At 47.7% G+C, this 22,508-nt stretch overlaps 9 protein-coding genes across 9 annotated transcripts; 5 read left to right on the forward strand and 4 right to left on the reverse strand.

Moving 5' to 3' along the window:
- Nucleotides 1-715: 715 nt before the first annotated feature.
- On the forward strand, nucleotides 716-1,171 carry An01g06740 (hypothetical protein; the record flags this gene model as incomplete). Its single annotated transcript, XM_059748893.1, has 1 exon — nucleotides 716-1,171. The coding sequence occupies one exon, from the start codon at nucleotides 716-718 to the stop codon at nucleotides 1,169-1,171; it is 456 nt and encodes a 151-aa protein (XP_059603197.1).
- A 141-nt stretch (nucleotides 1,172-1,312) lies between these two features.
- On the forward strand, nucleotides 1,313-2,008 carry An01g06750 (uncharacterized protein; the record flags this gene model as incomplete). Its single annotated transcript, XM_001389061.1, has 1 exon — nucleotides 1,313-2,008. One exon carries the CDS (start codon nucleotides 1,313-1,315, stop codon nucleotides 2,006-2,008), a length of 696 nt encoding a protein of 231 aa, XP_001389098.1.
- Nucleotides 2,009-2,431: 423 nt separating this feature from the next.
- On the reverse strand, nucleotides 2,432-3,654 carry An01g06760 (uncharacterized protein; the record flags this gene model as incomplete). Its single annotated transcript, XM_059748906.1, has 3 exons — nucleotides 2,432-2,469; nucleotides 2,518-3,422; nucleotides 3,494-3,654. 3 exons carry the CDS (start codon nucleotides 3,652-3,654, stop codon nucleotides 2,432-2,434), a joined length of 1,104 nt encoding a protein of 367 aa, XP_059603198.1.
- A 631-nt stretch (nucleotides 3,655-4,285) lies between these two features.
- Nucleotides 4,286-5,156, reverse strand: An01g06770 (uncharacterized protein; the record flags this gene model as incomplete). The annotated part of the gene is made up of 2 exons (XM_001389063.3): nucleotides 4,286-4,391; nucleotides 4,627-5,156. The coding sequence occupies 2 exons, from the start codon at nucleotides 5,154-5,156 to the stop codon at nucleotides 4,286-4,288; spliced, it is 636 nt and encodes a 211-aa protein (XP_001389100.3).
- Nucleotides 5,157-5,891: 735 nt separating this feature from the next.
- An01g06780 (uncharacterized protein) lies at nucleotides 5,892-7,043 on the forward strand (the record flags this gene model as incomplete). Its single annotated transcript, XM_059748919.1, has 3 exons — nucleotides 5,892-6,485; nucleotides 6,553-6,915; nucleotides 6,966-7,043. The coding sequence occupies 3 exons, from the start codon at nucleotides 5,892-5,894 to the stop codon at nucleotides 7,041-7,043; spliced, it is 1,035 nt and encodes a 344-aa protein (XP_059603199.1).
- Nucleotides 7,044-7,595: 552 nt separating this feature from the next.
- An01g06790 (uncharacterized protein) lies at nucleotides 7,596-14,262 on the reverse strand (the record flags this gene model as incomplete). The annotated part of the gene is made up of 14 exons (XM_059748926.1): nucleotides 7,596-7,925; nucleotides 7,976-9,686; nucleotides 9,744-10,346; nucleotides 10,408-10,432; nucleotides 10,488-10,685; nucleotides 10,741-10,854; nucleotides 10,911-11,048; nucleotides 11,108-11,321; nucleotides 11,379-11,920; nucleotides 12,161-12,207; nucleotides 12,419-12,448; nucleotides 12,621-12,987; nucleotides 13,095-13,415; nucleotides 13,485-14,262. 14 exons carry the CDS (start codon nucleotides 14,260-14,262, stop codon nucleotides 7,596-7,598), a joined length of 5,418 nt encoding a protein of 1,805 aa, XP_059603200.1.
- Nucleotides 14,263-14,965: 703 nt separating this feature from the next.
- On the forward strand, nucleotides 14,966-16,482 carry An01g06800 (uncharacterized protein; the record flags this gene model as incomplete). Its single annotated transcript, XM_059748934.1, has 7 exons — nucleotides 14,966-14,974; nucleotides 15,035-15,140; nucleotides 15,275-15,388; nucleotides 15,471-15,707; nucleotides 15,770-16,054; nucleotides 16,113-16,230; nucleotides 16,299-16,482. The coding sequence occupies 7 exons, from the start codon at nucleotides 14,966-14,968 to the stop codon at nucleotides 16,480-16,482; spliced, it is 1,053 nt and encodes a 350-aa protein (XP_059603201.1).
- Nucleotides 16,483-16,915: 433 nt separating this feature from the next.
- On the forward strand, nucleotides 16,916-18,210 carry An01g06810 (uncharacterized protein; the record flags this gene model as incomplete). The annotated part of the gene is made up of 2 exons (XM_001389067.1): nucleotides 16,916-17,174; nucleotides 17,243-18,210. 2 exons carry the CDS (start codon nucleotides 16,916-16,918, stop codon nucleotides 18,208-18,210), a joined length of 1,227 nt encoding a protein of 408 aa, XP_001389104.1.
- A 361-nt stretch (nucleotides 18,211-18,571) lies between these two features.
- On the reverse strand, nucleotides 18,572-21,998 carry An01g06820 (uncharacterized protein; the record flags this gene model as incomplete). Its single annotated transcript, XM_001389068.1, has 5 exons — nucleotides 18,572-20,007; nucleotides 20,063-20,561; nucleotides 20,621-21,759; nucleotides 21,822-21,902; nucleotides 21,959-21,998. 5 exons carry the CDS (start codon nucleotides 21,996-21,998, stop codon nucleotides 18,572-18,574), a joined length of 3,195 nt encoding a protein of 1,064 aa, XP_001389105.1.
- Nucleotides 21,999-22,508: the final 510 nt, after the last annotated feature.

The raw sequence follows: 22,508 nt of genomic DNA on the forward strand, positions 1-22,508 counted from the left end.
GAGCAGATCCGCCAGGGTGATAACGGCATCAAAAGTGTGATGGTGGAGTCAAACATCCGCGAAGGTAACAAGAAACAGCTCCTGACCTCCAAAATTGTAAAAATGGCGTCAGTATCACCGATGGTTGCATCGACTGGACCACCGAGATCTATCTTAGCTTTCTTGCTCAGGTGATGAAAGACCGCCGAGTTCAATCATTAATTGGCAAGAGCTAGAATAGTCGGTTGGATTTGGCTTGGCGCTTATGTGAAGTGTTGGTTATATCATAATGTTTGGTTTTTGAATAACGTATCGATTGACTTTAACGTAGTCCTAATCCTCACTATATTTTCGTCTTGAAGTCCACAATATCTCACAAATTGTAAATCGAATACGTTTTCTGATATGTCTCAATTGCTGTAGATCATCGGCGGACCTATAGTCAAAATACTATTCGTAGATGTTGGATGATGGATCAAATAGTATATATACTATATCGTGCACCTCAACTCCTATTCAGGACGTAGCAGCCAATATGTCCAGGAAGGCCCTGATCTTGATGATAATGAGTGATAGAAATATTTATCAAACACAAATACCCATAATAGAGATTTTCATAGGTATTAAATGACAAGTAGTTTGGGCAGTGCCTCTAGTGCTGTCTTATTATACTTCATAATCTTGCTATCTAGAACCTGCCAATTAATATTAGCACTTGATTATATAGAAATGTAAAATGGAGTATTTTATACTTATATATTTACTAAAAAATGAGTTCTTACAAGCTCTAGTGGCCAATAACGGATTAGAAATACACTCTACCTATCAATATACGCTTTTACAGAGAGGTGCAAAACAGCTTCACCAATTTGCACTCTTCCTATTCTTTCTTTGCCCCACTGCCAAAGCGCTAGCTAGAGAATGGGTAGATCCAAATGGGCTCAAGTATATTAGACGGGTTCTGTCGGCGCCCCCACGAAATAAGAGGGTCCTGACACCGGACACAACGAGAAGGTCTCCAGAGATCCATCGTCCTAATTGCTTGAGGAGAGCGTTTACCTGGCGTGCTCGCCAAAGGCCCTTACAAGAACGGGATGAGAATCTAGCTCCGACCAACCGTGGCATTGACCACCATACATACTCCTTTCGGTTTAGTAGTGCTACTGGGGTCTTTTATTTTCTGATTCCGTGATCTTTTATTCCGGACCCACTCCTTCGGTTCCCTCTGCCGAAGAGATGCTAATAAAGCCACAGCCCTTAAACGCTTGATAGCCAGCAATTCTGCTCAACAGGCAATATTTCAAAACATTTCATACCTACAGTCATACTTAGAATGTCAAAATATCAATATGAGTACCTTTTCTTCCGCATCGCCAAAGACAATGCGATCGTATCGTCGGCCATAAAGTACAAACAGTTACGTCTCCAGGCCTTATCCGTTGCACCGACTTCATTTTCCTCTACCTACGAGATCGAATCTTCTCTCCCAGATACTGAATGGATTGACAGAGTCTCAGAGAATGGAAGGGAGATTTTCATATGCGCTGCGAAACCCACACAAAACAATCAACCAAATTCGCAAATCCTAGAACAGACCACCACGTGGGTAGGCCAGTTGACTTTGCGAGGCCCGCTGAGCCGGGAGGACTTCATTCTCCCTGAGGAATCCGGGCAGAAGAAGCCTACTGGAGGAAAGAACCAGGAACTCTGGCAGATGCTCAGCTTGTTTACTCTGCCTGACCATCGCGGGCGCGGCTTGGGGAAGAGGTTGTGTCAAGAGGCGTTGAGTTACTTAGCCTCATATAAGGATTCTCCACGTGAGCTCTGGGTCCGGTTGATGGTAAAGCCGGAGAATCATGCAACCGTCAGCTTGTATCGGGGGCTGGGATTTGTGGAAGCTGGAAAGTGTACTCTCGCTGAGGCGTTGGTTGCGAATGGGGACAAGGACTTGCTACCAGATAATATCAGTGGGGAGAAGTATACGTCGAGAAGTGGGCTGATCATGATGTTAGAGATTCGTCGCTCGTGAATCGGCCGTTGAGATGGGCTCCGATGAAGCGCTGGATACTGAATGGGAGTGAGAATTGGTCAAACAAAGCTTGGTAGATTGATAGGATACAACTTGACTGTCGATATTAACAGCCTATTGCTCAATTTATGCGATTATGAGGATATTTATCCTGAACCGAGCGGCTAGACCCTGGCAGCAGTAAATCTATCGCGACCAGCCGAATGTATTTTCTTGGCAATAAGCCGTTTCCATATACAGAAAGTTGGAACCATTAAGGTTGTAGAATACGGCCGCCAATTTGTATCTACAAGACAAAGTCCCTCGTATAGCGGCGCGGTTATAGTTCAAAGATGAAGGTTGTATCATCTGATATCGCCAGATTGAATGCCGCTTCGACGTCCAAACGACGGAATCCTGGTGCACATCCTAAACACACTCCCTTCAAAAGAAGTTCTGTTGAGAATTTGCGGTCAGCTTTCCTGTATATCACAATTTCCATACTTATATAAGAGGGCAAGATGACAAACCCTGAAGAAACCGGTCCACGTTGAGGACCTTTGCACTTTGCCGAATATCCTCCGGTGAGCCTAGGGAGGGCTCTCTCTTGGCACATAATGTCATATTCCTGCACGATTTGAACGAATGCAAGTCCGATAGATACATAAAAGACTGTGCCCCTCCAATAATAATACCATTCTCTTCGAGCCAACCCTCGATATCCCGAGGATCGAACCATGTAGTATCATCACTGTCACATGGCATCTCTTGTCCCACCGAGACATTCTGGACAATGTCAAGACCTGCCTGCCTTTCTTGGTAATGGGTCCCTGCACCACCCAACCTATACACATATGCAGTTCGGTAATCGGCACTAGTCCGTAGCAAGATGTCGAAAGTCGAAATCATCGTATCAGTGTCCGAGTAGTGGAATGAATACTGGAAAACGCGGGCGACTTCAGCTCCATCCGCGTGCGGGTCAGTTAGCAGGCCATGAGCCCGCTTGATGCAAGTAAAATAAAGCCGCTCCGCGAAATTCCTCGGTACTGGGAATTTTGTTTCAAAGAGAGTAATGGGAAGCCCTAACGGAGGCGCAAGAATGGGCATTGGTGTTTCGGTGGGTGTAGTGGCTGGTACTGGCCAATTCGTAGACCAAGTGATGTTAGCGTTGGGCTCAGCCCTTGAGTGATTATGGCAGACATGTCCATCATCAAGTCGTGGCTCGTTGACAGGCTCGATCATCTGAGAAGCAGATATGAAATCGCGAGTAATACTCTGGATCTTCTCGCGTGAGAGTTCCGGCTGCGTCTGAGGAGTTTCCACCTTTGTAATATGGGATAACAGTTCAAAGAAAGACCGGCTCATCTGCTCGATTCGATTTTCAAGAACCTGCACGTAGTTCATGCGAAGAGCAGCTTCTTCCCCTTTTCGAGACCTGTAAGCCCGTTGTGCTTTCCGAACTTGGTTACGCCGCCTCTATCAGCCAGTTAGAACACCAAGTCAGACTTGATGAGTATGGAAGAGCAGTAGATCCCTAAACATGCCTCCCCTAGACCTTTTTGCGTAGGGTCAATTGGTGGCCTCCCTCGCTTTCCCGTACGCAATCGACGAAGGTCGTCCGAAACTATAGAGCATCGCTTGCTTTCGTCAGGACTTCCAGACGGCATATTGGAGCCTGTTCCTGAATCAGATACGCTGGAAGACATAGAGGTTATGTAGGAGTGCACTTATGGATTAATCTGGCTACAATCGGTCTAATAGTAGTTAACAGAATCAGGAGTCCCCACACTCAATTGATTTAGCGCGTCCTCTTACAGCTCTCTCATTGGCTGTGGGTATTCACGGGGGTATCCTGCATGATAGGCCTAAGTGGCTCGACGTACTCTCAAGAAACTATGGAGGCGGAGGTACAGCGGATTACAGCGTGGTCACACTATGATTCTTAAAATACAAATATTAGTACTGTTGGTTTACCTGCTGCAGAATTTATTCTATAAGTAGTATGGTAATCTAACTAATCAGAAAAGATAAGAGATAAATTGTGCAGGTAAACAGTCTTTCACGAGACTTTATATTCATATAGTTCATTGTTTAGGGACGTTCACACTTATCAAAACTCGTTCATAGTCCTGTCAGATATCTGGTTTCAGATTAAAATAGACTATGCATGGTAGGCTACAGAGAAGTTGACCACAGGTCGTCATGACATATATTATAGATAGATTAATACTAACAGAATACTATACTAATATGAGACGCATCTGAGCTGATATTATTGTATTCAATAACAATAATACTCTATTTGATACTCTTTCTCAGCCGCCGGGAAGAAATATTCAAAAGAATATCAATAATTGTAATAAAGATAATTAATACAGTATCTGGATCCTTTCTAGTCTTGATGCTGTAGCAAATATTCAGAATATATATATCTATTATCATCCCTGTAACAAGATTACGGGAAAACTCAGTTATGATTTACGATATTATCTATTACCTATCCCTGCCCTGAAGATAAACAACACCAACTTAAGCACACATTCGCTCAAGCCTAAACAACCTCAAACTCCGCACTACTAGGCCCCGCACCATTACAAGCCGTCAAATCCATCGGACAAGCACTCATAAACACAACACACTCCTGCTCCGCCCTCAAAACCACATAATCCCCCACCTTACTGTCCGGCTCCAAAACCTTCAACTTATTCCCATTAATATCGACCTTCATGAACAAATTCAGCGGATCAGGCGTCCATCCACTCTCAAGGAACCCCAAAACACGGCTGAACGCTGGCTCAGCACACTGCTGCACAGCATCGCGAAGATTCTGGGCACAGTTATCATGGTCCGCGGTACCACCAAGTTCGAGGTATCGTTCTGGAGAGCAAGCAGCGTAGAGAACATCGTGCGTGCCGGGAGATGTGTCCTCGACGATGGTCAAAATAGGGTTCCGGTTGTTGTCGACGAATGATTCGTTAACGGATGGGAGGAGTTTCTGTAAAGTGGGTCGAGTGTGTGCCATTGACATGTATCTTGGGAAGACGGGAGTTGATGGGATGGTGAATGCCCAGGTGTCGATGACTTGGCTTCCGGAGGTGTTTATGATCTTGATTGATTGGCCGACGTGCAGTCGTTGATGAGCGGAGCGACGGGCTGGGATGGTGGGCATTTTGTATATAGTACTAGCTTATCGAAGTCTGGGTATCGTAAGGTTGACTTTCGTGAAGGTCTTGGGTCTGAGTGTAACCACGAGGTTCTAGTATGTACTAATGTATAAATGAAGATTAAAGCAGCTGTAACTCACGGGGAGAACACTGTAGTATTATAATAAGCTCAGTTTGCACTGATAAGCTGCGTGTCTCCAAAAAGAGAGGGAGGTGACGTCACGTCATTCCTCCGCGGACTCTCATATCGGGCTGTCAGGCAGTATAGCATCTCTTCTGCTGAAAGTTGCATAATCCCTTGCATCTTCTCGAGAAATTCTCTTCCTTTGTTTTCTTGTAGATGTAGCGTAGCTAGCCAGTCACTTGGCCTGATGGAGTCTCTACGATATAGCTGGATCGGTGTAGATTCCCCTTCCCCACCCTCCCATTAACCTAACCTATTTTGTATACGTCCAAACCAAACTAACCACACAACTCCGGGGTAGGCGCTTAGTAGCCTGGGTTTAGTAGAAAAGTAGTTAGAGGAAGTGACTCGGTATACTGAACCCACAGGCCCATCACTTCCTGCGGCATCTGCGGCGCTGACATGCACGAATCCACCACGGGCCCCATCTTCTCCCCTCTACCCCTCAACCCCTCCACCAGCACCACTCTCCTCATAACCCTATGACCCAAAATCTCCAGCATCATCAACAACAACAACCCCGACTTGCATTTCAAACAACGCATGCATCACCATAATGCCCCCCACCAAAACCCTCCTCATCATCGGCATAACCGGCAACCAAGGCCACTCCATCGCCTCGCGCTTCCTGCACGACCCAACCTACCACATCATCGGCCTAACCCGCAACCCAACCTCGCCCATCGCCCAATCCCTCTCCGCGCAAGGCATCGAGATCCTCCCCGCCGATCTCAACGACCCCACCACTCTCATCCCCGCCTTCCGCGGCGCGAACCTCATCTTCAGTGTTACCAACTACTGGGAGCCGTTCTTCCGCGCAGACTGTCGCAAACAGGCTGCGGAGCGGGGTATCTCGTGCCGACGGTACGCGTACGAGGTGGAGTTGCAGCAGGGGAAGAATATTGCTGATGCGGCTGCCGCGACGGTGGACTCGTTGGATGAGAATGGGTTTGTGGTGTCGACGTTGAGTCATGCGGCGGTGTGTAGTGGGGGACGGTTTGGGGAGTTGTACCATTTTGATGCGAAGGCGGAGGTGTTTCCGAATTATGTGAGGGAGAGGTATCCCAAGTTGGCGGGGAAGATGTCGTGTGTACAGACGGGGTATTTCATGACGAGTTATAGGTTGGTTCCGGGGGCTTATTTTAACAAGGTGAGTTTTGAGGTTTTTGGTTGGGGGTGTGGCTCGGGGCATTATGTGGCTGATTTATTGCGTTTAGAAGACGACGGAGGAAGGGAAGGTGTCATTTGAGATGACTTTTACGACTGCGCCTGATGCCAAGGTTCCTCATTTGGATGTTAACGCTGACTTAGGAAACTTTGTCTACGCGGTTTCGAAGATGCCACCTGGGAAGAGCTATATGGCTTATGGGTCGTATTGTAGCTGGGCAGAGTATATGAGAATCTGGGGGAGAGTGAATTCTGTTCCAGCATCTTATCGGCAAATTACACTTGAGGAACTGATTGAGCAGACTCCTGATCCGGAGTTTGGGCGAGAGGTGGGCGATATGTTTACTTATTCGACAGATCCGGGGTATGACGGCGGTGACAAGGAACTGTTGACGGCAGAGCACATACGCAATGTGAGTACCATGTGATGATTTGTTAAAGAATCCACAGCTAATATCTACAGGCTGGAATTGAGTGTCCAATGACCAACTTGGAGGAGTGGATGCAAAAGGAGGATTGGTCGTCTGTCTTAAATAGTTGATAGGCTCTGACTGGTAGATGTCGCTGTCCAAGTCTTGCTGCCTTACGACCGAGGTTCGGCCGATATAATATGAGGGACTCTTCCAGATTGCGAACGACCAGTTGACTCTTGCACTCGAGTAGGCAGAGATTGTGCCACTGCATTTCGTATTTCATCCCTGATAAGCGCAGAGAGGCTCATTTGCACGTCATTGACCAAGCGAGTGTGCATTGAATCGAGCTGGCCTGATAGGCTTGATTGCGCATTGGTATAAACGGTACTTTGCAGTTGCTTAGCAACATCTGATATTATGTCATTCTTGTGACTGGTCTCTCTGCTAGACATCTCAATCAATGTCAGGTCCTTCCAGCAAGCAGAGTCAATATCGCTAATACGTGGAACGCGTATTGTGCTCAAATATCTGACGGTCCGTTGAAGTACATTAGAATCATGGTTCCAATTTTTAATCGTGGCAAGGCGCATCACAGCGGAGTAAACTTCAAACGTGAGGTCTTCCACTTTGACTCTGGTGAGATATGGTACTTCGCGGCCATCATTTATAAGTCTGTGATACTATGTGCACTTGCTGCCGAGCTGAATCAGATCCTTGACAAGAGAAAGAAGATCAGCTGTCGCCAGATACTCAGGCCTTAGACCAACGCGCTGTGATCCAGATTTCGATTCAGGTAGTTTCTCATCGTCATAGCTTCCGCGCTGCACATCAAGGTCCATGGCAACAAGATCACTGAGATCTGAAGGACTCAGCCCTTTGGTTGCATTCTTTGGCAGGCCAATGAGGAAAGCTTGAGGTATCTGAGGAGACTCATTGACGGAGGACTTCTGTGGCGATTGCGACTCCTCCAGAAGATTTCTCATACATCCCAATATCAATGTTCCTATGTTCTGCTATGAGTTAGTAGATAATTGAAGCAGAAATAGGAATGTTCACCTACCTCAATGATGTAGTTCAGCCCAGCCCAGAACAACGCCTTGTACAGGAAGTCTTCACTTTCTAGTTCATGTTTGTCCATACGAATTCCGCTTATGTATCTCTTGATGTCTTCCAGTTGTTCAACAAATGGAACAGAAAATTGATAATCTGCAGCCAGATTGGCCTGGCAATTCTCCAGATTCCAGAGACAGGGAAGCCGTCTCCATTTGTCCAATGCGGTAGCTAGCAGCTTCTGGCGCTGCGAAAGCTCCTTTGTGATGGACTTCTGTGGCAGGAACAACTTCCTATAGGCCGCCACAGTAGAACTGTCAGTCTTCTCCATTCTCCTGTATGCTGTAGTCCAGGCCTTCTGGATTTGGTGTTTGTCCTTTGCTCCGCCAGCTTTGAGAGCTGCAATAATACCCTTGGAGACAGGTCTTGCGTTCCACGCAGCCTGGAGCGCTGTTCCGAGTCTACCAACAACCTTATTGGGACTGGCACCATGCTCAAGCAGCATTTGCACTGTTGACTCTTGACCAGCTGCTGACGCTGCCACTAGGGCGGTTCCAAAGAATCCTGCTATATGGTCGACTGCGATTCCCCCGGAATAGTTCCCCGCCTTTGGCCCACCTGCAAGCAGCAGGCTGACAATAGAATTATTTCCATAGTATGCTGCTACATGGAGAGGATTGCCTAACGTTCCATCTTCAGTTCCGGTTACTTTCGCTTTGGAGTTGAGTAGCATCTCAGTTATCGAATGATGTCCTTGAGCGGAAGCCACATATAGTGCGGTTCCATGGGGACCTTTCTCGGCGTTCACGTTGACATGCTTCAATAAGTCCGCGACGATCTGCTTATAGCCACGATAAACTGCCACTTGTAGTATTGTCTCCCCGTCAGCATTGCGTGTGTTCAAGTCCTTAGGATCAGTTTGAATCAATTCCTCGACGACCGGCCCGAGATTGAGCTTAAGTGCGTAGTGTATCCGAGAGCCACGCCTTTGTCTTCGACTCTCGGCTTGGGCCCCATCCTTGCCGGTCATAGATTGATCTCCAGGCTCAAGCCAGTCCAGCCAATTATCGAATTGTTCAGACCGGAATAGCCCACGGATCCTCCCTTGAAGCAAGGCACGCTCATTGGCCATACCGTCAGCTTTCTCGAATAACTGGTAATGTTGAAACCAGTACTCGGCAGCATAACTTCTGAGGGTCAGTTCGAATCTGTTCTCACTGGCTGTGTCCCCAGCTTTCAGCGATTGCAAAAGGACATCAAGACAGCGTTGGGTAATTTCGAAATGAGCCTGTTCCTCGGAACAAAGGAACTGCGATATAAGGCTGTGCTGCCCTAGGCGAACCTGTGTCTCCAGATACTCTTTCGCAGAGAGATGGGCGAACCGAAGAACTCTGTCGCACTTCTTGCTTTTGCGATTAATGGTTAAGGTTTGCGTAGACTGGGTTACCCACCGGCCTGTACAGATCTCGTAAACTGCATCAGCGTCATGAAGGCCAACTGCAGAGGCAATTTCCTCTTGAGTAAGCGGCCGTAGTTGTCTCAGAAGCCATATGAACATTGATCTTAAAAACTTTCCATCAATTGCGTTCACAGAGCCCAAATGCTTCTCATAAATGGCTACCATGCTGATCGGAACTTCGTTCAGTTTTGCCTCAATTTTCTTAGGGTCCTTTCGACACTCGCGTATTTCCTGAACCAACGATGTAGCCCAGAGAAAGTTCCTATGATTTGTTAGCCATAGCATGGATAGTCATTGCGGTGGACTGGTGTGACTGTACTTTTTAGCTCCTTCTGTAAGTCGTGTCCAAATACGTGACTTTAGGGAAACAGGGAGATCGCTGATGCCATCACCGTGCTGCATTGTCGTGTCAATGTAATTGCGAATATCAATTTCGAGCCCTTCCGCTACGTCAGTTTCCACAAGTATGTCTTTCAGATGTCCGCGAAGGCAATCTCGTATATCTTCTTCATTCTTGCTGACCAGGAGAATGTGTAGGTTCGAAAGTCCCGACTGAGCCAATCGTTTAATGAGTTCGAGAAGTTTGTGACGTTCTCGATCTTGTGATTCTTTTGGAACCTCGTCAAGGCCATCTAGGACTATGAAGACGTCCTTCTGTAGCTCAAGCACTGACAAGATGCTGTGCAGGTACTCGATGAGTGTCTTGGTGTCTGGATAGCGTGCGAACTTCCGGTCCTCGACTAAGGCACTAGATATCTCTTCTGGGAAACCCCCAAGGCTACTTCCCAGCTGTCGTAAGACAAAACGCAACAACAAGTCGATGCATGTAGTGTCCGTCTCATCAAAACGAAAGTACCACCGCAATAGTACCCTGTTTTTGTCTTTCTTGAACAACGTTTCGAGTTGGTTGATGATGGTCGAACTGTAGGGAATTAGCGGGCTTAGAAGTAATCAGAGGGCACTGGGCTGGCGTTTTCGCATACCATAACGACGACTTTCCACATCCAGCTATCTATACTGTTAGTGTATGCGAAACTATTTCTGGCTTTTTGAGGTTCCATACATTCACCATGCAGCCAAAGTAAGGATTGTGGATTATCCACCCAGCTTGTATATTCTCGGCGCTCAAGCAACCACCTCCCTGCTACCTCAGTAGCATCGCTGGATACAATGGCAGACCTTAGCTTTCTATGCTTGCCATCGCTGGCCGCAGCTAGATCGCTGGGGAATAGCCATTCAAGTAGCTGTGTTTGAATTTCGGCTTCAAAATCTCAGCTTATGGTTCTTGTCACCAGAAATCAGACACCGTGACGTACCTGAAAGCGTCTTATCAATCTTCACAATCCCCTTCATGATCAGAGATGTACTCTTGGAAACGTCCCCTAGAATAGTCTGGATCTTCTTGACTTGCTTCATCTCCTCCTCTTGGGCTATTAACATGTCAGCACAAAGAGCGACTCCCATGAGAAAACAGCAATCGACTTACTTTCGAACATGGATTGCTGCTGCTCAGCCATCAGTTGCCGAAACCACTTTTCCACCATCTCGTCGCTTCCCTGAATGGCGTTCTGCAAGTCTTTCAGCGGCTCCTGAGTTAGCGATTTGAAACTTTGAATAATCCGATCTAACCAGGATATTATTAGTCTTGGCATTTTTGATGATGCGAGATATATCCTTAAATACCCAATCTTTTCGATGTGACCGACTGCTTCACTTTTGCGGCATACTGTAGGACACATATATACACATTCACGATGGCGTCCCCTAATTCGGTCGCATTGGCAACCTGGACTCGGTGATAATGAGCCTCGATGCGAGAGTATCGAGCCAGGAGTACGGCAAGGTATTCGGAGGCTTCCCAAATGCGCTGCATCCGTTCCTGATTGTTTTGGATAAGCTGCAAAGCGTTAGCCATACGTCAATCTTTTGAGATATCAGTTCAATAGTCACAAACCGTCAGACCGAAGGAAACCACAGTCCATGCGATAGACGCATAGCCTGTCGGGTCGAATTTGACGACCACATCGCCGAGCGCTTGAACCGTCATGATCGATTTCAAGATAGAACTTGCACGATCATACGCGTTCCCCTTCGATTTTGACGGCCACCGCTCCTGATGAAGGCGTAGTTTGCTTTTAGTCAGTTCCATAACACCCTCTACATATTCCTTGGGCAATTTTCCTATCTTGATGTTCCTATTTTGCCACTTTTGAGTCAGACGCTTCCTATTCGCGTCGCCCACATCGACGGACGTCCAGGCTTCTTCCCACAAATTTCGTACAGGCTCGACCACGGCAGGCTTTGGTTTTGCTGCTGCTGTGCCATTGGACTTTCCCTGTACTGGCTTCGGCTTTGTAGGTTTCGTAGTTGGCGGTTTCTTGGCCTTGGTGGTTGTGCCCGGCTTGGCCTTTACCTTCACCGGCGACGGTTTCTTGGGCGGGTGTGGAGTGTCATTTTGTGGTTTGACCATTTGGCTTATTGAATCGGTTTGGGATTCTGCGAGAGTAAATGTGTGATACTAAGGGAAGAATTATCGCGAGTGAAGCTATCATGATGGAAGATCGCGTTCTTGCGGGAGATTTGTACCCCGCGCGAGGCTCTGCAGAGGTCAAGCTGATGGGGCTCGGTCTGTTTCATAGTGGGAAGAGCTAATGCCGTTCCAGGATGAGGGGACACAAACGAGTATTATGATTGGATGAATAGTATGCGTTGTCAGCTAGCTAGCCAGCGAGATACGAGGTGCCCGCTTGGCCTGCAGTGACGCCTGCAAGCTGCGGGTGACACTAGAGAAGATGTAGATATTTGTGGGAAGTCAAGTGCAGAACGACTGTCACGCGGATTAAGGATGCGAGGAATATGGGAAGCCTAGAATAGTGCCTGGAAATTACGGCAGGCGTGAAAGCGGCTCTAACCGCCAACCTTATCCTCTGAAAGACACAGGGATCACACTCGTCTTGGACTGAAAGTACCGAGAATACTGGGAATTGAGCTTACTTGGATTTTGCAGTGATAATGACAAAGTAGCTATCGTTGCATTTAATGTTATTAGTCGTGTATCAATCTTTTTCTCAGTGAATGAACACCCGAGATACGCATCTTCTTTCCACTCAGATACTTCCCCACATAAATCACCCACTTATTTTGAGAAGCTGAACTGAATATTTTGGCTCACTGATCCTCCCGTGGTTCCACATACCACGGCAAGGTAACATCCATAGTACGACGAAACTCCTCAGCCACATCTCCCTCCAACCCCCAAGCGGAGATCACCTCCTCCCCAAGCCTATATTCCCACTGCGTATTAATCCTTAAACGGGCAGTTCTGGCGTTCTTATCCCGGCTGAATTTCAAAGACTCACGACTCTCTTCTCCCGTACGAAAGTTAAGAAGCGAGAGACACACACTATCTAGTCGCGGCATTTGCCGCGCTGCCTCGCCTATGGCCTGATAGAGTACACTCATGTTGGCGCTTTTTATGTATTCCCGCCGGTTGGAAAATCCGTCTATTGCCAACAATAGATCTTCTCGTGTTAGCGGAGGATCAAGACCAAGTAACGGCGACCCTGTGCTTGTTGAGTTAGCCAAAACACATGATGAAAGTATATAGCTAGTTCGAAAAAGGAATGATATTGCAGTTTGAAAGATTGAGACCAAGCGCAGAGATACTTACCATCTATGTCGTATGGAGGCATATTGAGTACTTGAAGCTGTTCGAGATTCGGCCAATATGAAGCATTGGTGCTGCTTTCCGCTGATGGCCAGAAAAGAGCCTTGCTGATCTGCATATGACTCAAGGTGAGTGCCCGTAGCCGCATGCTCAAGGTATTTAGTCCGATTGACAGAAGATCCAACCCATTGTGATCCAAGTAGGTCAGTCGACGGTGGTATACTTCGCCTTCATGTAGCCGACGGGACCATTCTCGGCCGCCTTCTACGGAAAGATCAAGGCTCCCCACAGATTGTGGTACATGGTGAATGAAATCAATCATTTCTAAGTGCAGAAGCACGTCAGTCAGCTCACAGCAATCTCTAAAGCTAATAGAAGAAAGTAAGGTCATACCTTGTCTTAGCAAGAGACGAATCTCACCTAGAGAATCAGGTATGTATATCAAATCATGCACTGATGCATGCCTCACATTGGGGAGATAATTAAATATCAGCCGAAAGGATGACAGCAATACAGCATCTGCACACGTCCCTAGCAAATCAATCGATCTGACACATGAAGGACTAGGAAAGTCTTCAAGGTGCTTTTCTGTAAGACAAGCTGGAAGTGTCTTGGAATGACTGAACATAGTCTCCCTCAACGATGAATCTTGTGGGATACTGGGTCTGAAAGCCTTATATTCAGGACTACGGTGGTAGAGGACCAGCTCGAGACCTGGATTTCGCTTTCCCCAAATATGCAATACCAGAAACAAGTGGCGGAGCTCATTGTGGTACTGATTATCATACCATTCAAATATTGGATGATTGGAGTTTGTGTGAAATATAGGATCAGTCTTATCGGGTAAGACAATACACGGTTGCCAGAAAATATGTCGAATATAACCTACCCTGGCACACCGGTAGTCATCGCCTGTAGTATATCTGAAAAGATGGAACACCTGCGTGGGACCCAGGAGGCAAATCCTTTTCCAGATAAAGGGTTCCACACTCCTCTGCCATTGACGGGAAATAACAGAGTATTGGGCAAGGTTCGATGGTTCCCAAACTCGTATCAGACCCCACACGGGGCCTGGATTAGGATCCCAGTTTGAATGACCTTCGTCTGTGTTAATCATTTCGCGCAAACAATGAACGATAATACTGATTATCTCGCTGGGAAGTGGCTTCATGGTTTTGAGTGGTAGTGGCGTTCAGGTGGAATCGAGACTTGCTGGCTCAACAAAAGCCTAGCATTTAAAGGCCTATAGAATGTGCTCAGGTAGAGTTAGGAAAATGAACTTTCCTTTATGAGAGAATGCAAGTGGAGTGAACGACATTAGATATACCATTGTAAGGGAGCTGACTCTTACTTCGCTACGACCGTTGGATCAAGTATCACCCACATTCTGTCTCTTTGTTCCAGGGGAACATAGGTGACTTCCACTTTTACTAAAGAGTTCGATATGTATATGGAATACACCACCCTTTTTTTTCCTTTCTGTACCAAGAATGGGCTTTTCAAACATACCTGCGAATAATTAGTCCAAACATATTTAATTCAAATCATGTAGATGTCTGGAATTTTCCGATGAAAGGGTAAAAAGTATCGTCACTAAAAGTGAAGGATACCAAGATCTCCATCGATTTTGCCACCTGTCGACTCGAAGCTGCTCACTTCTCTGAATATCCCACAATTACTATTACCTGCTGCATTGCATGTCTACGTTTTGTCGGGCCGTCGGAGGAGCGTATGGAGGGGCCACTCAGCTCACGTAAGACAGACTCACTAGTTTATTCATCAATTTATCTACTAATCCCTCTCAAGGCTAGTTGCAGTAAAGCCACTGTTTATTTTGAAAGCGTGATTTGTAGATGGCGGGATTTTGATCAAACATGGATTACGTGTGCTATCAAAAGACCCTGTATTTCTATTGAGCGAGAAACTAGCACGAGCCATAATAGCGCAATCGAAATAGCAATGAGACTGAGGCTGGAATAGCAAGTGGCCCGACTCATCGAAGCGCTATCCGGCTTCTACTGCGGGTCCATAATCCTTCGAACAAGGATTGTAGCTGACAGCTTGCAGGACACATAAGCCACTTTGTTGATGCCTAGCCCGTAGAAATGAATTGAAATCACGTATAAACCATAACCCCCAACCTCCGATATTTGTTGCTTCCTAATTACTATACTTGCCAAAAGTTCCTTACTATGGCCTCACCAAGTCCCTTTTGGGGCCCATCTACTTCACATGCCAAGTTAGTATAAAGGTCATGAACCAAGTGCAAGCTAACGTTTCAAAGTTTCTGCGAGGAGGTAATTCGCTGTATTTCAAAGCAAAGAAGATTTATACGTCAGAGCTTCTAACAGGAACAACACAGGACTACGTGGTCACCAGATACATTGCCGAGTTTATCAACACTCTTACCAATCTCGTGTACAGTATGTCGCGACCTGCCGCTTCTACAAATAAATCTCATAAACAACCCAGTATTCTACGCAATATACGGAATTCGCCATCTGCATCGACAACCGAATAAGGATGTCTTCCGCGCCCTTCCCTATTGGGGCTTGATGGGTGTGGGTATTGCCTCTGCAGCTTTCCACATGAACCTCAAGTACCATACCCAAATGAGTAAGTATCAATTTTCTGCTTCACTTTTGAGATGGGCTCGCTGCTGAAAAAAGCTAAAACAGTGGACGATGTATCCATGCTCCTCACCACAACCCCGGTGCTCCACCGCGTCATGACCGTGAACACCAGTCGCAGAACCTCGACTATTTTGGCAATTCTGCTAAGCGCAGCTCTTCTGGGACTCGTAGTAGTCCACGTACTGACAGACGAGCTCATCTTACACTCCGTCAGTTTCGTAGTCAGCGTGACGATCATTGGAGTCCGTACGATGCAGCTAACCACTACCCGTACGCCAAAGAATTCTCTCGCTCGGCGGCAGATCTGGGGTATGGTGAGATTTGGAGCTGGTAAGTCCAAAGCCCCCACCTATCCTTTTCCATGTTTTCAGAACATTGACTGCAAAAGCTATATTTGAGCTGGGATTCCTCGTCTGGGTAGTTGACGGGTGGGTATGTGGATGGTTGAGAAGCTCGCGGGCAGCTATTGGTCTACCGTGGGCGTTTCTACTTGAACTACATGGATGGTATGTAGCATTTTGCTTTATCCGTCCTGATTCTTATTAACCCCGGGCTGATTATGGATATGAAACAGGTGGCACATCTGCACGGGAATTGGAGCCTACATATTCATCGCGGTCATTGATCACCTGGTGTCTGGGGAAGATGTTGAGGCCATTGAGTACTCATTTGCCTGGCCTGCACCATGGGCTTCTCGTTCTATCTTTGCGGGAAAAGGTTCAGCAGTGGGTGTCAGGTCGGAGTTAAAGACAGAGTGAGGCGAGAGCTCTATATGGGGGGTTCGAGGCGGGAGACGAAGGGATCAAGCATCAGATATGCTCCTAAGCCAAGCTTTAAGCTCAAACTCTTCAACCACTCAAGCTATGACGGTTTCCATGTTTAAGAACATTCTGTACAGTCATAGCAATGATTGATGAACCCGAAATAGGAGATAAGCTTGCACCGGAATGATATCCAGCCAATGAAGAAGCCAGACTTAGTCACACGCGGCCCACCCCTTCCAATCGGCAATGCGGCATTGAGTCAGTTGTATGCGATCGGATCCCCGCCATGCACCCCGCCGGCAATTTGCATTGCCGGTGCGCCCCGCCTTCTGGTCTCAAAAGCTTCGAACTCCTGCCAGCCAGAAATTTTCATAATCGTATTCAGAAGTAATTTGGACATATTTGAAGAAAACCAAACTTAGACGCAATGGCCAACCAGCTGCATAGTGCCCCGCCCTTCCGGGCCGAACATATGGGTTCCTTGCTCCGTCCCGAGAGCCTGCTTGCCGTGCGCGAGAAGATTCGCGATACCGGCATCTCCGAGGAGGCTGCTGGTCTGCACGCCGTTGAGAAAGAGACCGTTCGTGATGTGGTCAAGCTCCAGCGGGATCTGGGTTACAAGGCTGTTACTTCTGGTGAATTTAACCGGACTCGTTTCTGGGGACAGATGTGGGATGAGTTCGAGGGTATGGTTCATCGTTCTGATCTTATTTCTAGCGCATTGTTGGGAGCATATCACTTACTGATAAGTCAGGCACAATCCGTCTTCAGGATGCTGAAGCCTCCATGTTCAGACTCTACCACCCCGACGTGGTTAGTCTGATTGAGAAGGACCGCAAGGTCATGCCCGGTGACTCGGTGATCGCTGGAACCAAGCTTTCCTGGAACCCCGAGAAGTCGGTGTCAAACCTACATGAACTGAAGCTGGTTCAACAGGCCTTGCCTGAGAGTGAATGGCACACCATCAAGCTGACCATGATCACTCCCGCCTGGTTCCACATGCGCTACAAGCAGGGTAAGGCTTACACTCCCGAGGCCTATGCCAACGACGAGGAGTACTTCCAGGACGTCGCAAAGGTGTACCAGGCCGAGCTTGACGCCCTGTACAAGGCTGGTCTGAGAAACGTCCAGTTCGATGACCCCGGCATGGCGTACTTCTGCTCCAAGGCTTTCCGCCAGGGCTGGGAAGAAGACAAGGATAACATTGGCACCGTTGAGGATCTGCTTGATGCCTACATCAAGCTGTACAACGACTCTCTGAGCAAGATCCCTGCTGACATGCACACGGGTATTCACCTTTGCCGTGGTAACTTCATCGGAGGCAGACACTTCGCGGAGGGATCCTATGACATCATCGCCAAGAAGCTGTTCGAGAACCTGAACGTGAACACATTCTACCTTGAGTATGACACCGAGCGTGCAGGTGGCTTCGAGCCCCTCAAGTTCTTGCCCAAGAACAAGAACGTTGTTGTCGGTGTCATCAGCACCAAGCTTCGCGAGCTGGAGGACAAGGAGGCGATGAAGGAGCGGATTTACAAGGCCGCCGACTTCGTCAGCGCCGGTAGTGGTGAGACTCGTGAGGAGGCTCTGAAGCGTATCTGCGTCAGCCCTCAGTGCGGTTTCAGTACCCACGAGAGCGGATACCCCCTCAGTTTGGAGGATGAGAAGAAGAAGCTGGGTCTGACCAGACAGATCGCCGATGAGATCTGGGGACAGCCCTGAGCTCTTACAGATGTGACTGAGACGGGCGGTGTCTTCTGGCCTTCCACCAGCGAAGAAATCGTGATGATGTGAAATGAGTTATGTATTTAAACAGACGTGTCAAAGCAGCATGTGAAAAGATGATGTACATATGGGAGTGGTGAGGGGGGCATCGGTAGGCGTATTTCGATGGAATTAGGTTGGGAAACGCCCATGTGCTGTATTCCAAAACAAGTAGTCTTGTTATTGCCCCTACGAGTACAATTCTTGTGCCGACTGTTCGAAATTTTCTCCGTATTCTTCAATTTATAGCATGAACGCACGTTACCAAGCAGAACAGATACTAAACAATCACTCTACGGCATGACAGAAATGCGTCTATCTACAGAAATATCTCCTCAACATATCTCCCGCGCGGAAGGTTGCGCTTCCACTCTGCCACATCCGTTACGTCAGTCTTGCCATCGAGCCTATCCCGTTCCAGCAACGCAGGACCTAGCACTTCGAAGACCGAGTTCGACATCTTCTTCCCTCCACAGACCCTAACAACGCCGCCACTGGCCCATAGTGATACCACGTGATCGAGAAATCTCGCTATCGCAGAGTCGATGTACCTGAAATCTGCACCCTTTACACGACTATACGCTCGATGGATACTGACCACACCCTCCTTTTCATACCCATCCATCTCGTCTCGGTACATATCATCTAGATCTCTTCCGCGACATCCATAGAAGAGCAGCGCAGGACCAACCTTCTTGCCGGCCAATTGTCGGAACCTGCGCTCCTGGATGAATCCTCTGAAGGGAGCTAAGCCTGTCCCAGCGGCTACCATGACCAAGGGTCTAGAATTATCAGAAGGGAGACGAAATTCTGCTGTACAAGGGTGTAGCGCTATGTAGAGGGTCGCATGATGGCGTAAAGTGGCTAAGTGATTCGATGCGATTCCCTGTACTGCGCTAGCTTCCCCATCATGTACAACGGATCCCACGACAGTATAGGTTAGCGTTCCATATCCTGGCTTTTCGTTTGGAGAGGACGAGAAGGAATAGGCCCGTGGCCGCATAGGTGTGAGAAGAGATAGAAAGAGCCCAATGGAAGGATTAATCGTCGGGAAACGTTCCAGAAGATCCAAGACAGAAACATATTTATCTTGTATCTCGACTTTGAAGAGATCACCGGCCAAGTCTCTCAGTATTGTTTGAGTGCAACTATCAGGGGTGGAATCGGCCAAGGCAAGGATGCCTTTTGGACTGGCAATCTGCCGGAGCTCAACGTAGGCGCCGAACAGGTCCGAGGCTGAGATTGGGGTATTGACAGGGAGTCCCAGAGATTGGGATCTAGTCAAAGTGAGGAGCATATCACCCTCAAGATGGAATCTTGACAGGACACGCTGAACATTTTGAGGGCTGTTACGGGGAAGGACATAAAGATGATCACCCGGTTGGTAAGTAAACCCGTCTGGGAGACGAAGTTCCAGATGTCGCTTTTCGGGAACTCCAGGTTGTGAGAGGCACCGGGACTCTGTGATACTCGTCGGAACAAATCCCTTCCGTAGAGTGACCCGTGGTGGATCGCTGAGCATGACTTGACAACTTGACGACACCTTGACACCCTCCGCATCTCTTCGTATGTGCTCGGTGCTTCCTAACTCCGGGAACAGATGTGTGACGGACCATTTTTCAAGATCTGTAAACAGATCGCTCGTTGCGGAATCTGCTGTACCTAGAGGGGCGATCCTTCTCCCCCCTGCTCGCTCCATCTCAGCATCAAGCAACTTAGGCACTGCGAAGTACGTGCTTGCCCAGTCACGATGACCTGTATAAAATTTAGTCCTCGTGCAATTGAAGAAGACAAAAATAGGGACTCTAACCGCAGCCGAAAACGGAAAATGAAACGCCACTTAATTCGTCACGTCCTGCAGTTTTCAACCAAGCTACAAAGTCAGACGCTTCATCTGCTGGCTCGCCGTTGTAAGAAGCCGTGATAATGATGACCGGATTATCTGTTGGTAGCTTGCCGACGGCCGATCCCAGTGGTTCAATCTTGCTTCTAGTGAATCCATATTCTCCGGCATCAGCTGCCAGGCGAAGTGCCAGGGCCTCACAGCTTCCAGCATTAGAACCGTGTAATATGGTTATCCGTGATCCTTCAACAGTATTCGGACGGATTGACTGATGGTGGTTGATCAGTGGTACCTGCGAGGCTACAGGAGCGTGAAGTTTCTGGGCAAAGTCGGTCGCTCGCCTCTGACGTCGAAGACGCACCTTCATGTGGAAGCCGACAGGTCGAACTGTCATGGTTACATGGTACTTAAGCTTATAGGTCTCATCCTTAATCAAATCAAAATTCTGCAGAATCATCGCCACAGCCTATGTGTAACGTCAGCCAATATGCGTGACATTTTTTAGCGGGCCCTGATCAGACTCACAAGAAGAGATTGCTGCCATGCAAAGGGCCTTCCAATGCAGCTACGCACTCCGTTTCCGAACGGCTTCCATGCACAGGGTGGAAGCTTCTCGAAGTTTTCCTGTGACATTCGACTGGGTCTGAAATTGTTCGCATCAGAGCCGTAGGTCTCGGGGTCCCGGTGCACTGAATCAAAGACGATGAATATGGGTTGATCCTTCTTCACATAATACTTTCCATCTAAGATGTCATCCTTCAGAGGCTTAAGATAAAAACCTGGCCCCGGATCTCGCAGCCGAAGAGTCTCTCGCAAGATCGATTCAATGTATGGAAGTTTTTGGAGGTGCTCAACCATCATGGGGCCGTCCCCAATCACTTGGTCAACCTCGTCACGAGCCTTTTGAAGAACATCGGGGTTCTCAAGCAGATAATAGAAGCAGAATGAAAGTAGACTTGAAGTGGTCTCATGTCCTGCAATGAGGAATGTCAAGAGATTATCCACTACCGACTGGTCGCTCAACCGCTCTCCCGTTTTGGGGTCGACTGCAGTGAGCATTGCGTTCAAAAGATCATTCCTTTCCACGGGGGATCTGCGGCGTTCTTGAATGATCTCTTCCGTTCGTCGACGCAGATTCTGCGCATGGTCATGGAAATCAGCCATGGCCTTATGTCGGAACCAGTTGTTGACAAAATCGGGCAGATTGGACTGCGTAAAAGCATCGGTCATGACAGCTATGACTGCTTCTACGAACGGATCCTCCTTTCCGTCCCGATAAAAACTGTTGAAGCGGTAATCGATGGTACAGAGACTGATCGTATCCAAGGTCAAGGTCGTGAAGTTTTTGCACACGTCCAAAGGAAAGGATTCCCCAAGACGCGCCCATTTCAAACACATCTGCTCGCATATGTCTTTCATGTCATTGAACATCTCCCGGATCTTCATGGTGCCAAAAAGTGGCATAAGGATGCGATGTGCTATTGCCCATTTGGGATCGTCGCTTTGGGCGGTAAAGAGTCCGTCTCCAACCACCGGCTTCATCTTTTCCAGGCCGCCTGCCACCAACTTGCAAAATCGTGTTTCATCGCACAGCTCTTCTGCAATCCTCCTGCTTGTCACCATGATCTCTGTTGAGGATCCGAAAGTAAGGGCGTATATCGGGCCTAAGTGCAATAGAATCAGCACGGGAAAGTCCAGTGACGGCAGCATCTCGTTTAAACTATACCATGTGCTTTGCTCAGCCGATCAAGTGACTGCGTTAGGTTGTCTAGGTCAAAGTCTAGAATGTTTCCTAAAAGCGGAAGAGCTGAATTGTTCTGTCAGTATTATTTAGACCTGACTTTAACGGATGGTAGGGCTTACGTCTCGGGCCAGGAATTGGGATAATTTTTGCATCGCTCATGGTGCTGCCAGTTTGGTATTGTTTGATAGGATTCGTAAAGAGCAATTATATCATAGAGCTGGATTCACTTCTTGACGACTATCTCTTGTGAATATAAACATACGACAAAAATGGCCAACTTCCGATTTACTTGGACTGAAGTAGGCAATTGCACGCAGTGGGTTCACAGTACGATACTGGTACTTAGGCTACTATTCATTAAGTCCGTACCAATTGACATTACTTACTACCATTATCTCAACCAACCCCCCGGATATTCAGGACGTACAAAAGAGACAAGAAGGGGAACGTCCGATCGGACTTTCGGTCACCACTTTCAGAGGTCCGCGCCCGGATATCCTAATTGGGTGTCGGCTAAAAAACGTGTCCTGGCAGTCACCCCTTTATCCGACAAGTCTCCGTAGCGTCTCAGTCCCATCGCTCAGGTCAAACGCCAGAGGCAGTTGAAACGTAATATTTTTGGTCATAGTTAGGCTTTATCGTTTGACGCGATGTCGAGAGGGGTATTCT

This window comes from Aspergillus niger (genome assembly GCF_000002855.4).
Source record: "Aspergillus niger supercontig An01".
NCBI classification, from domain to species: Eukaryota; Fungi; Ascomycota; class Eurotiomycetes; order Eurotiales; family Aspergillaceae; genus Aspergillus; species Aspergillus niger.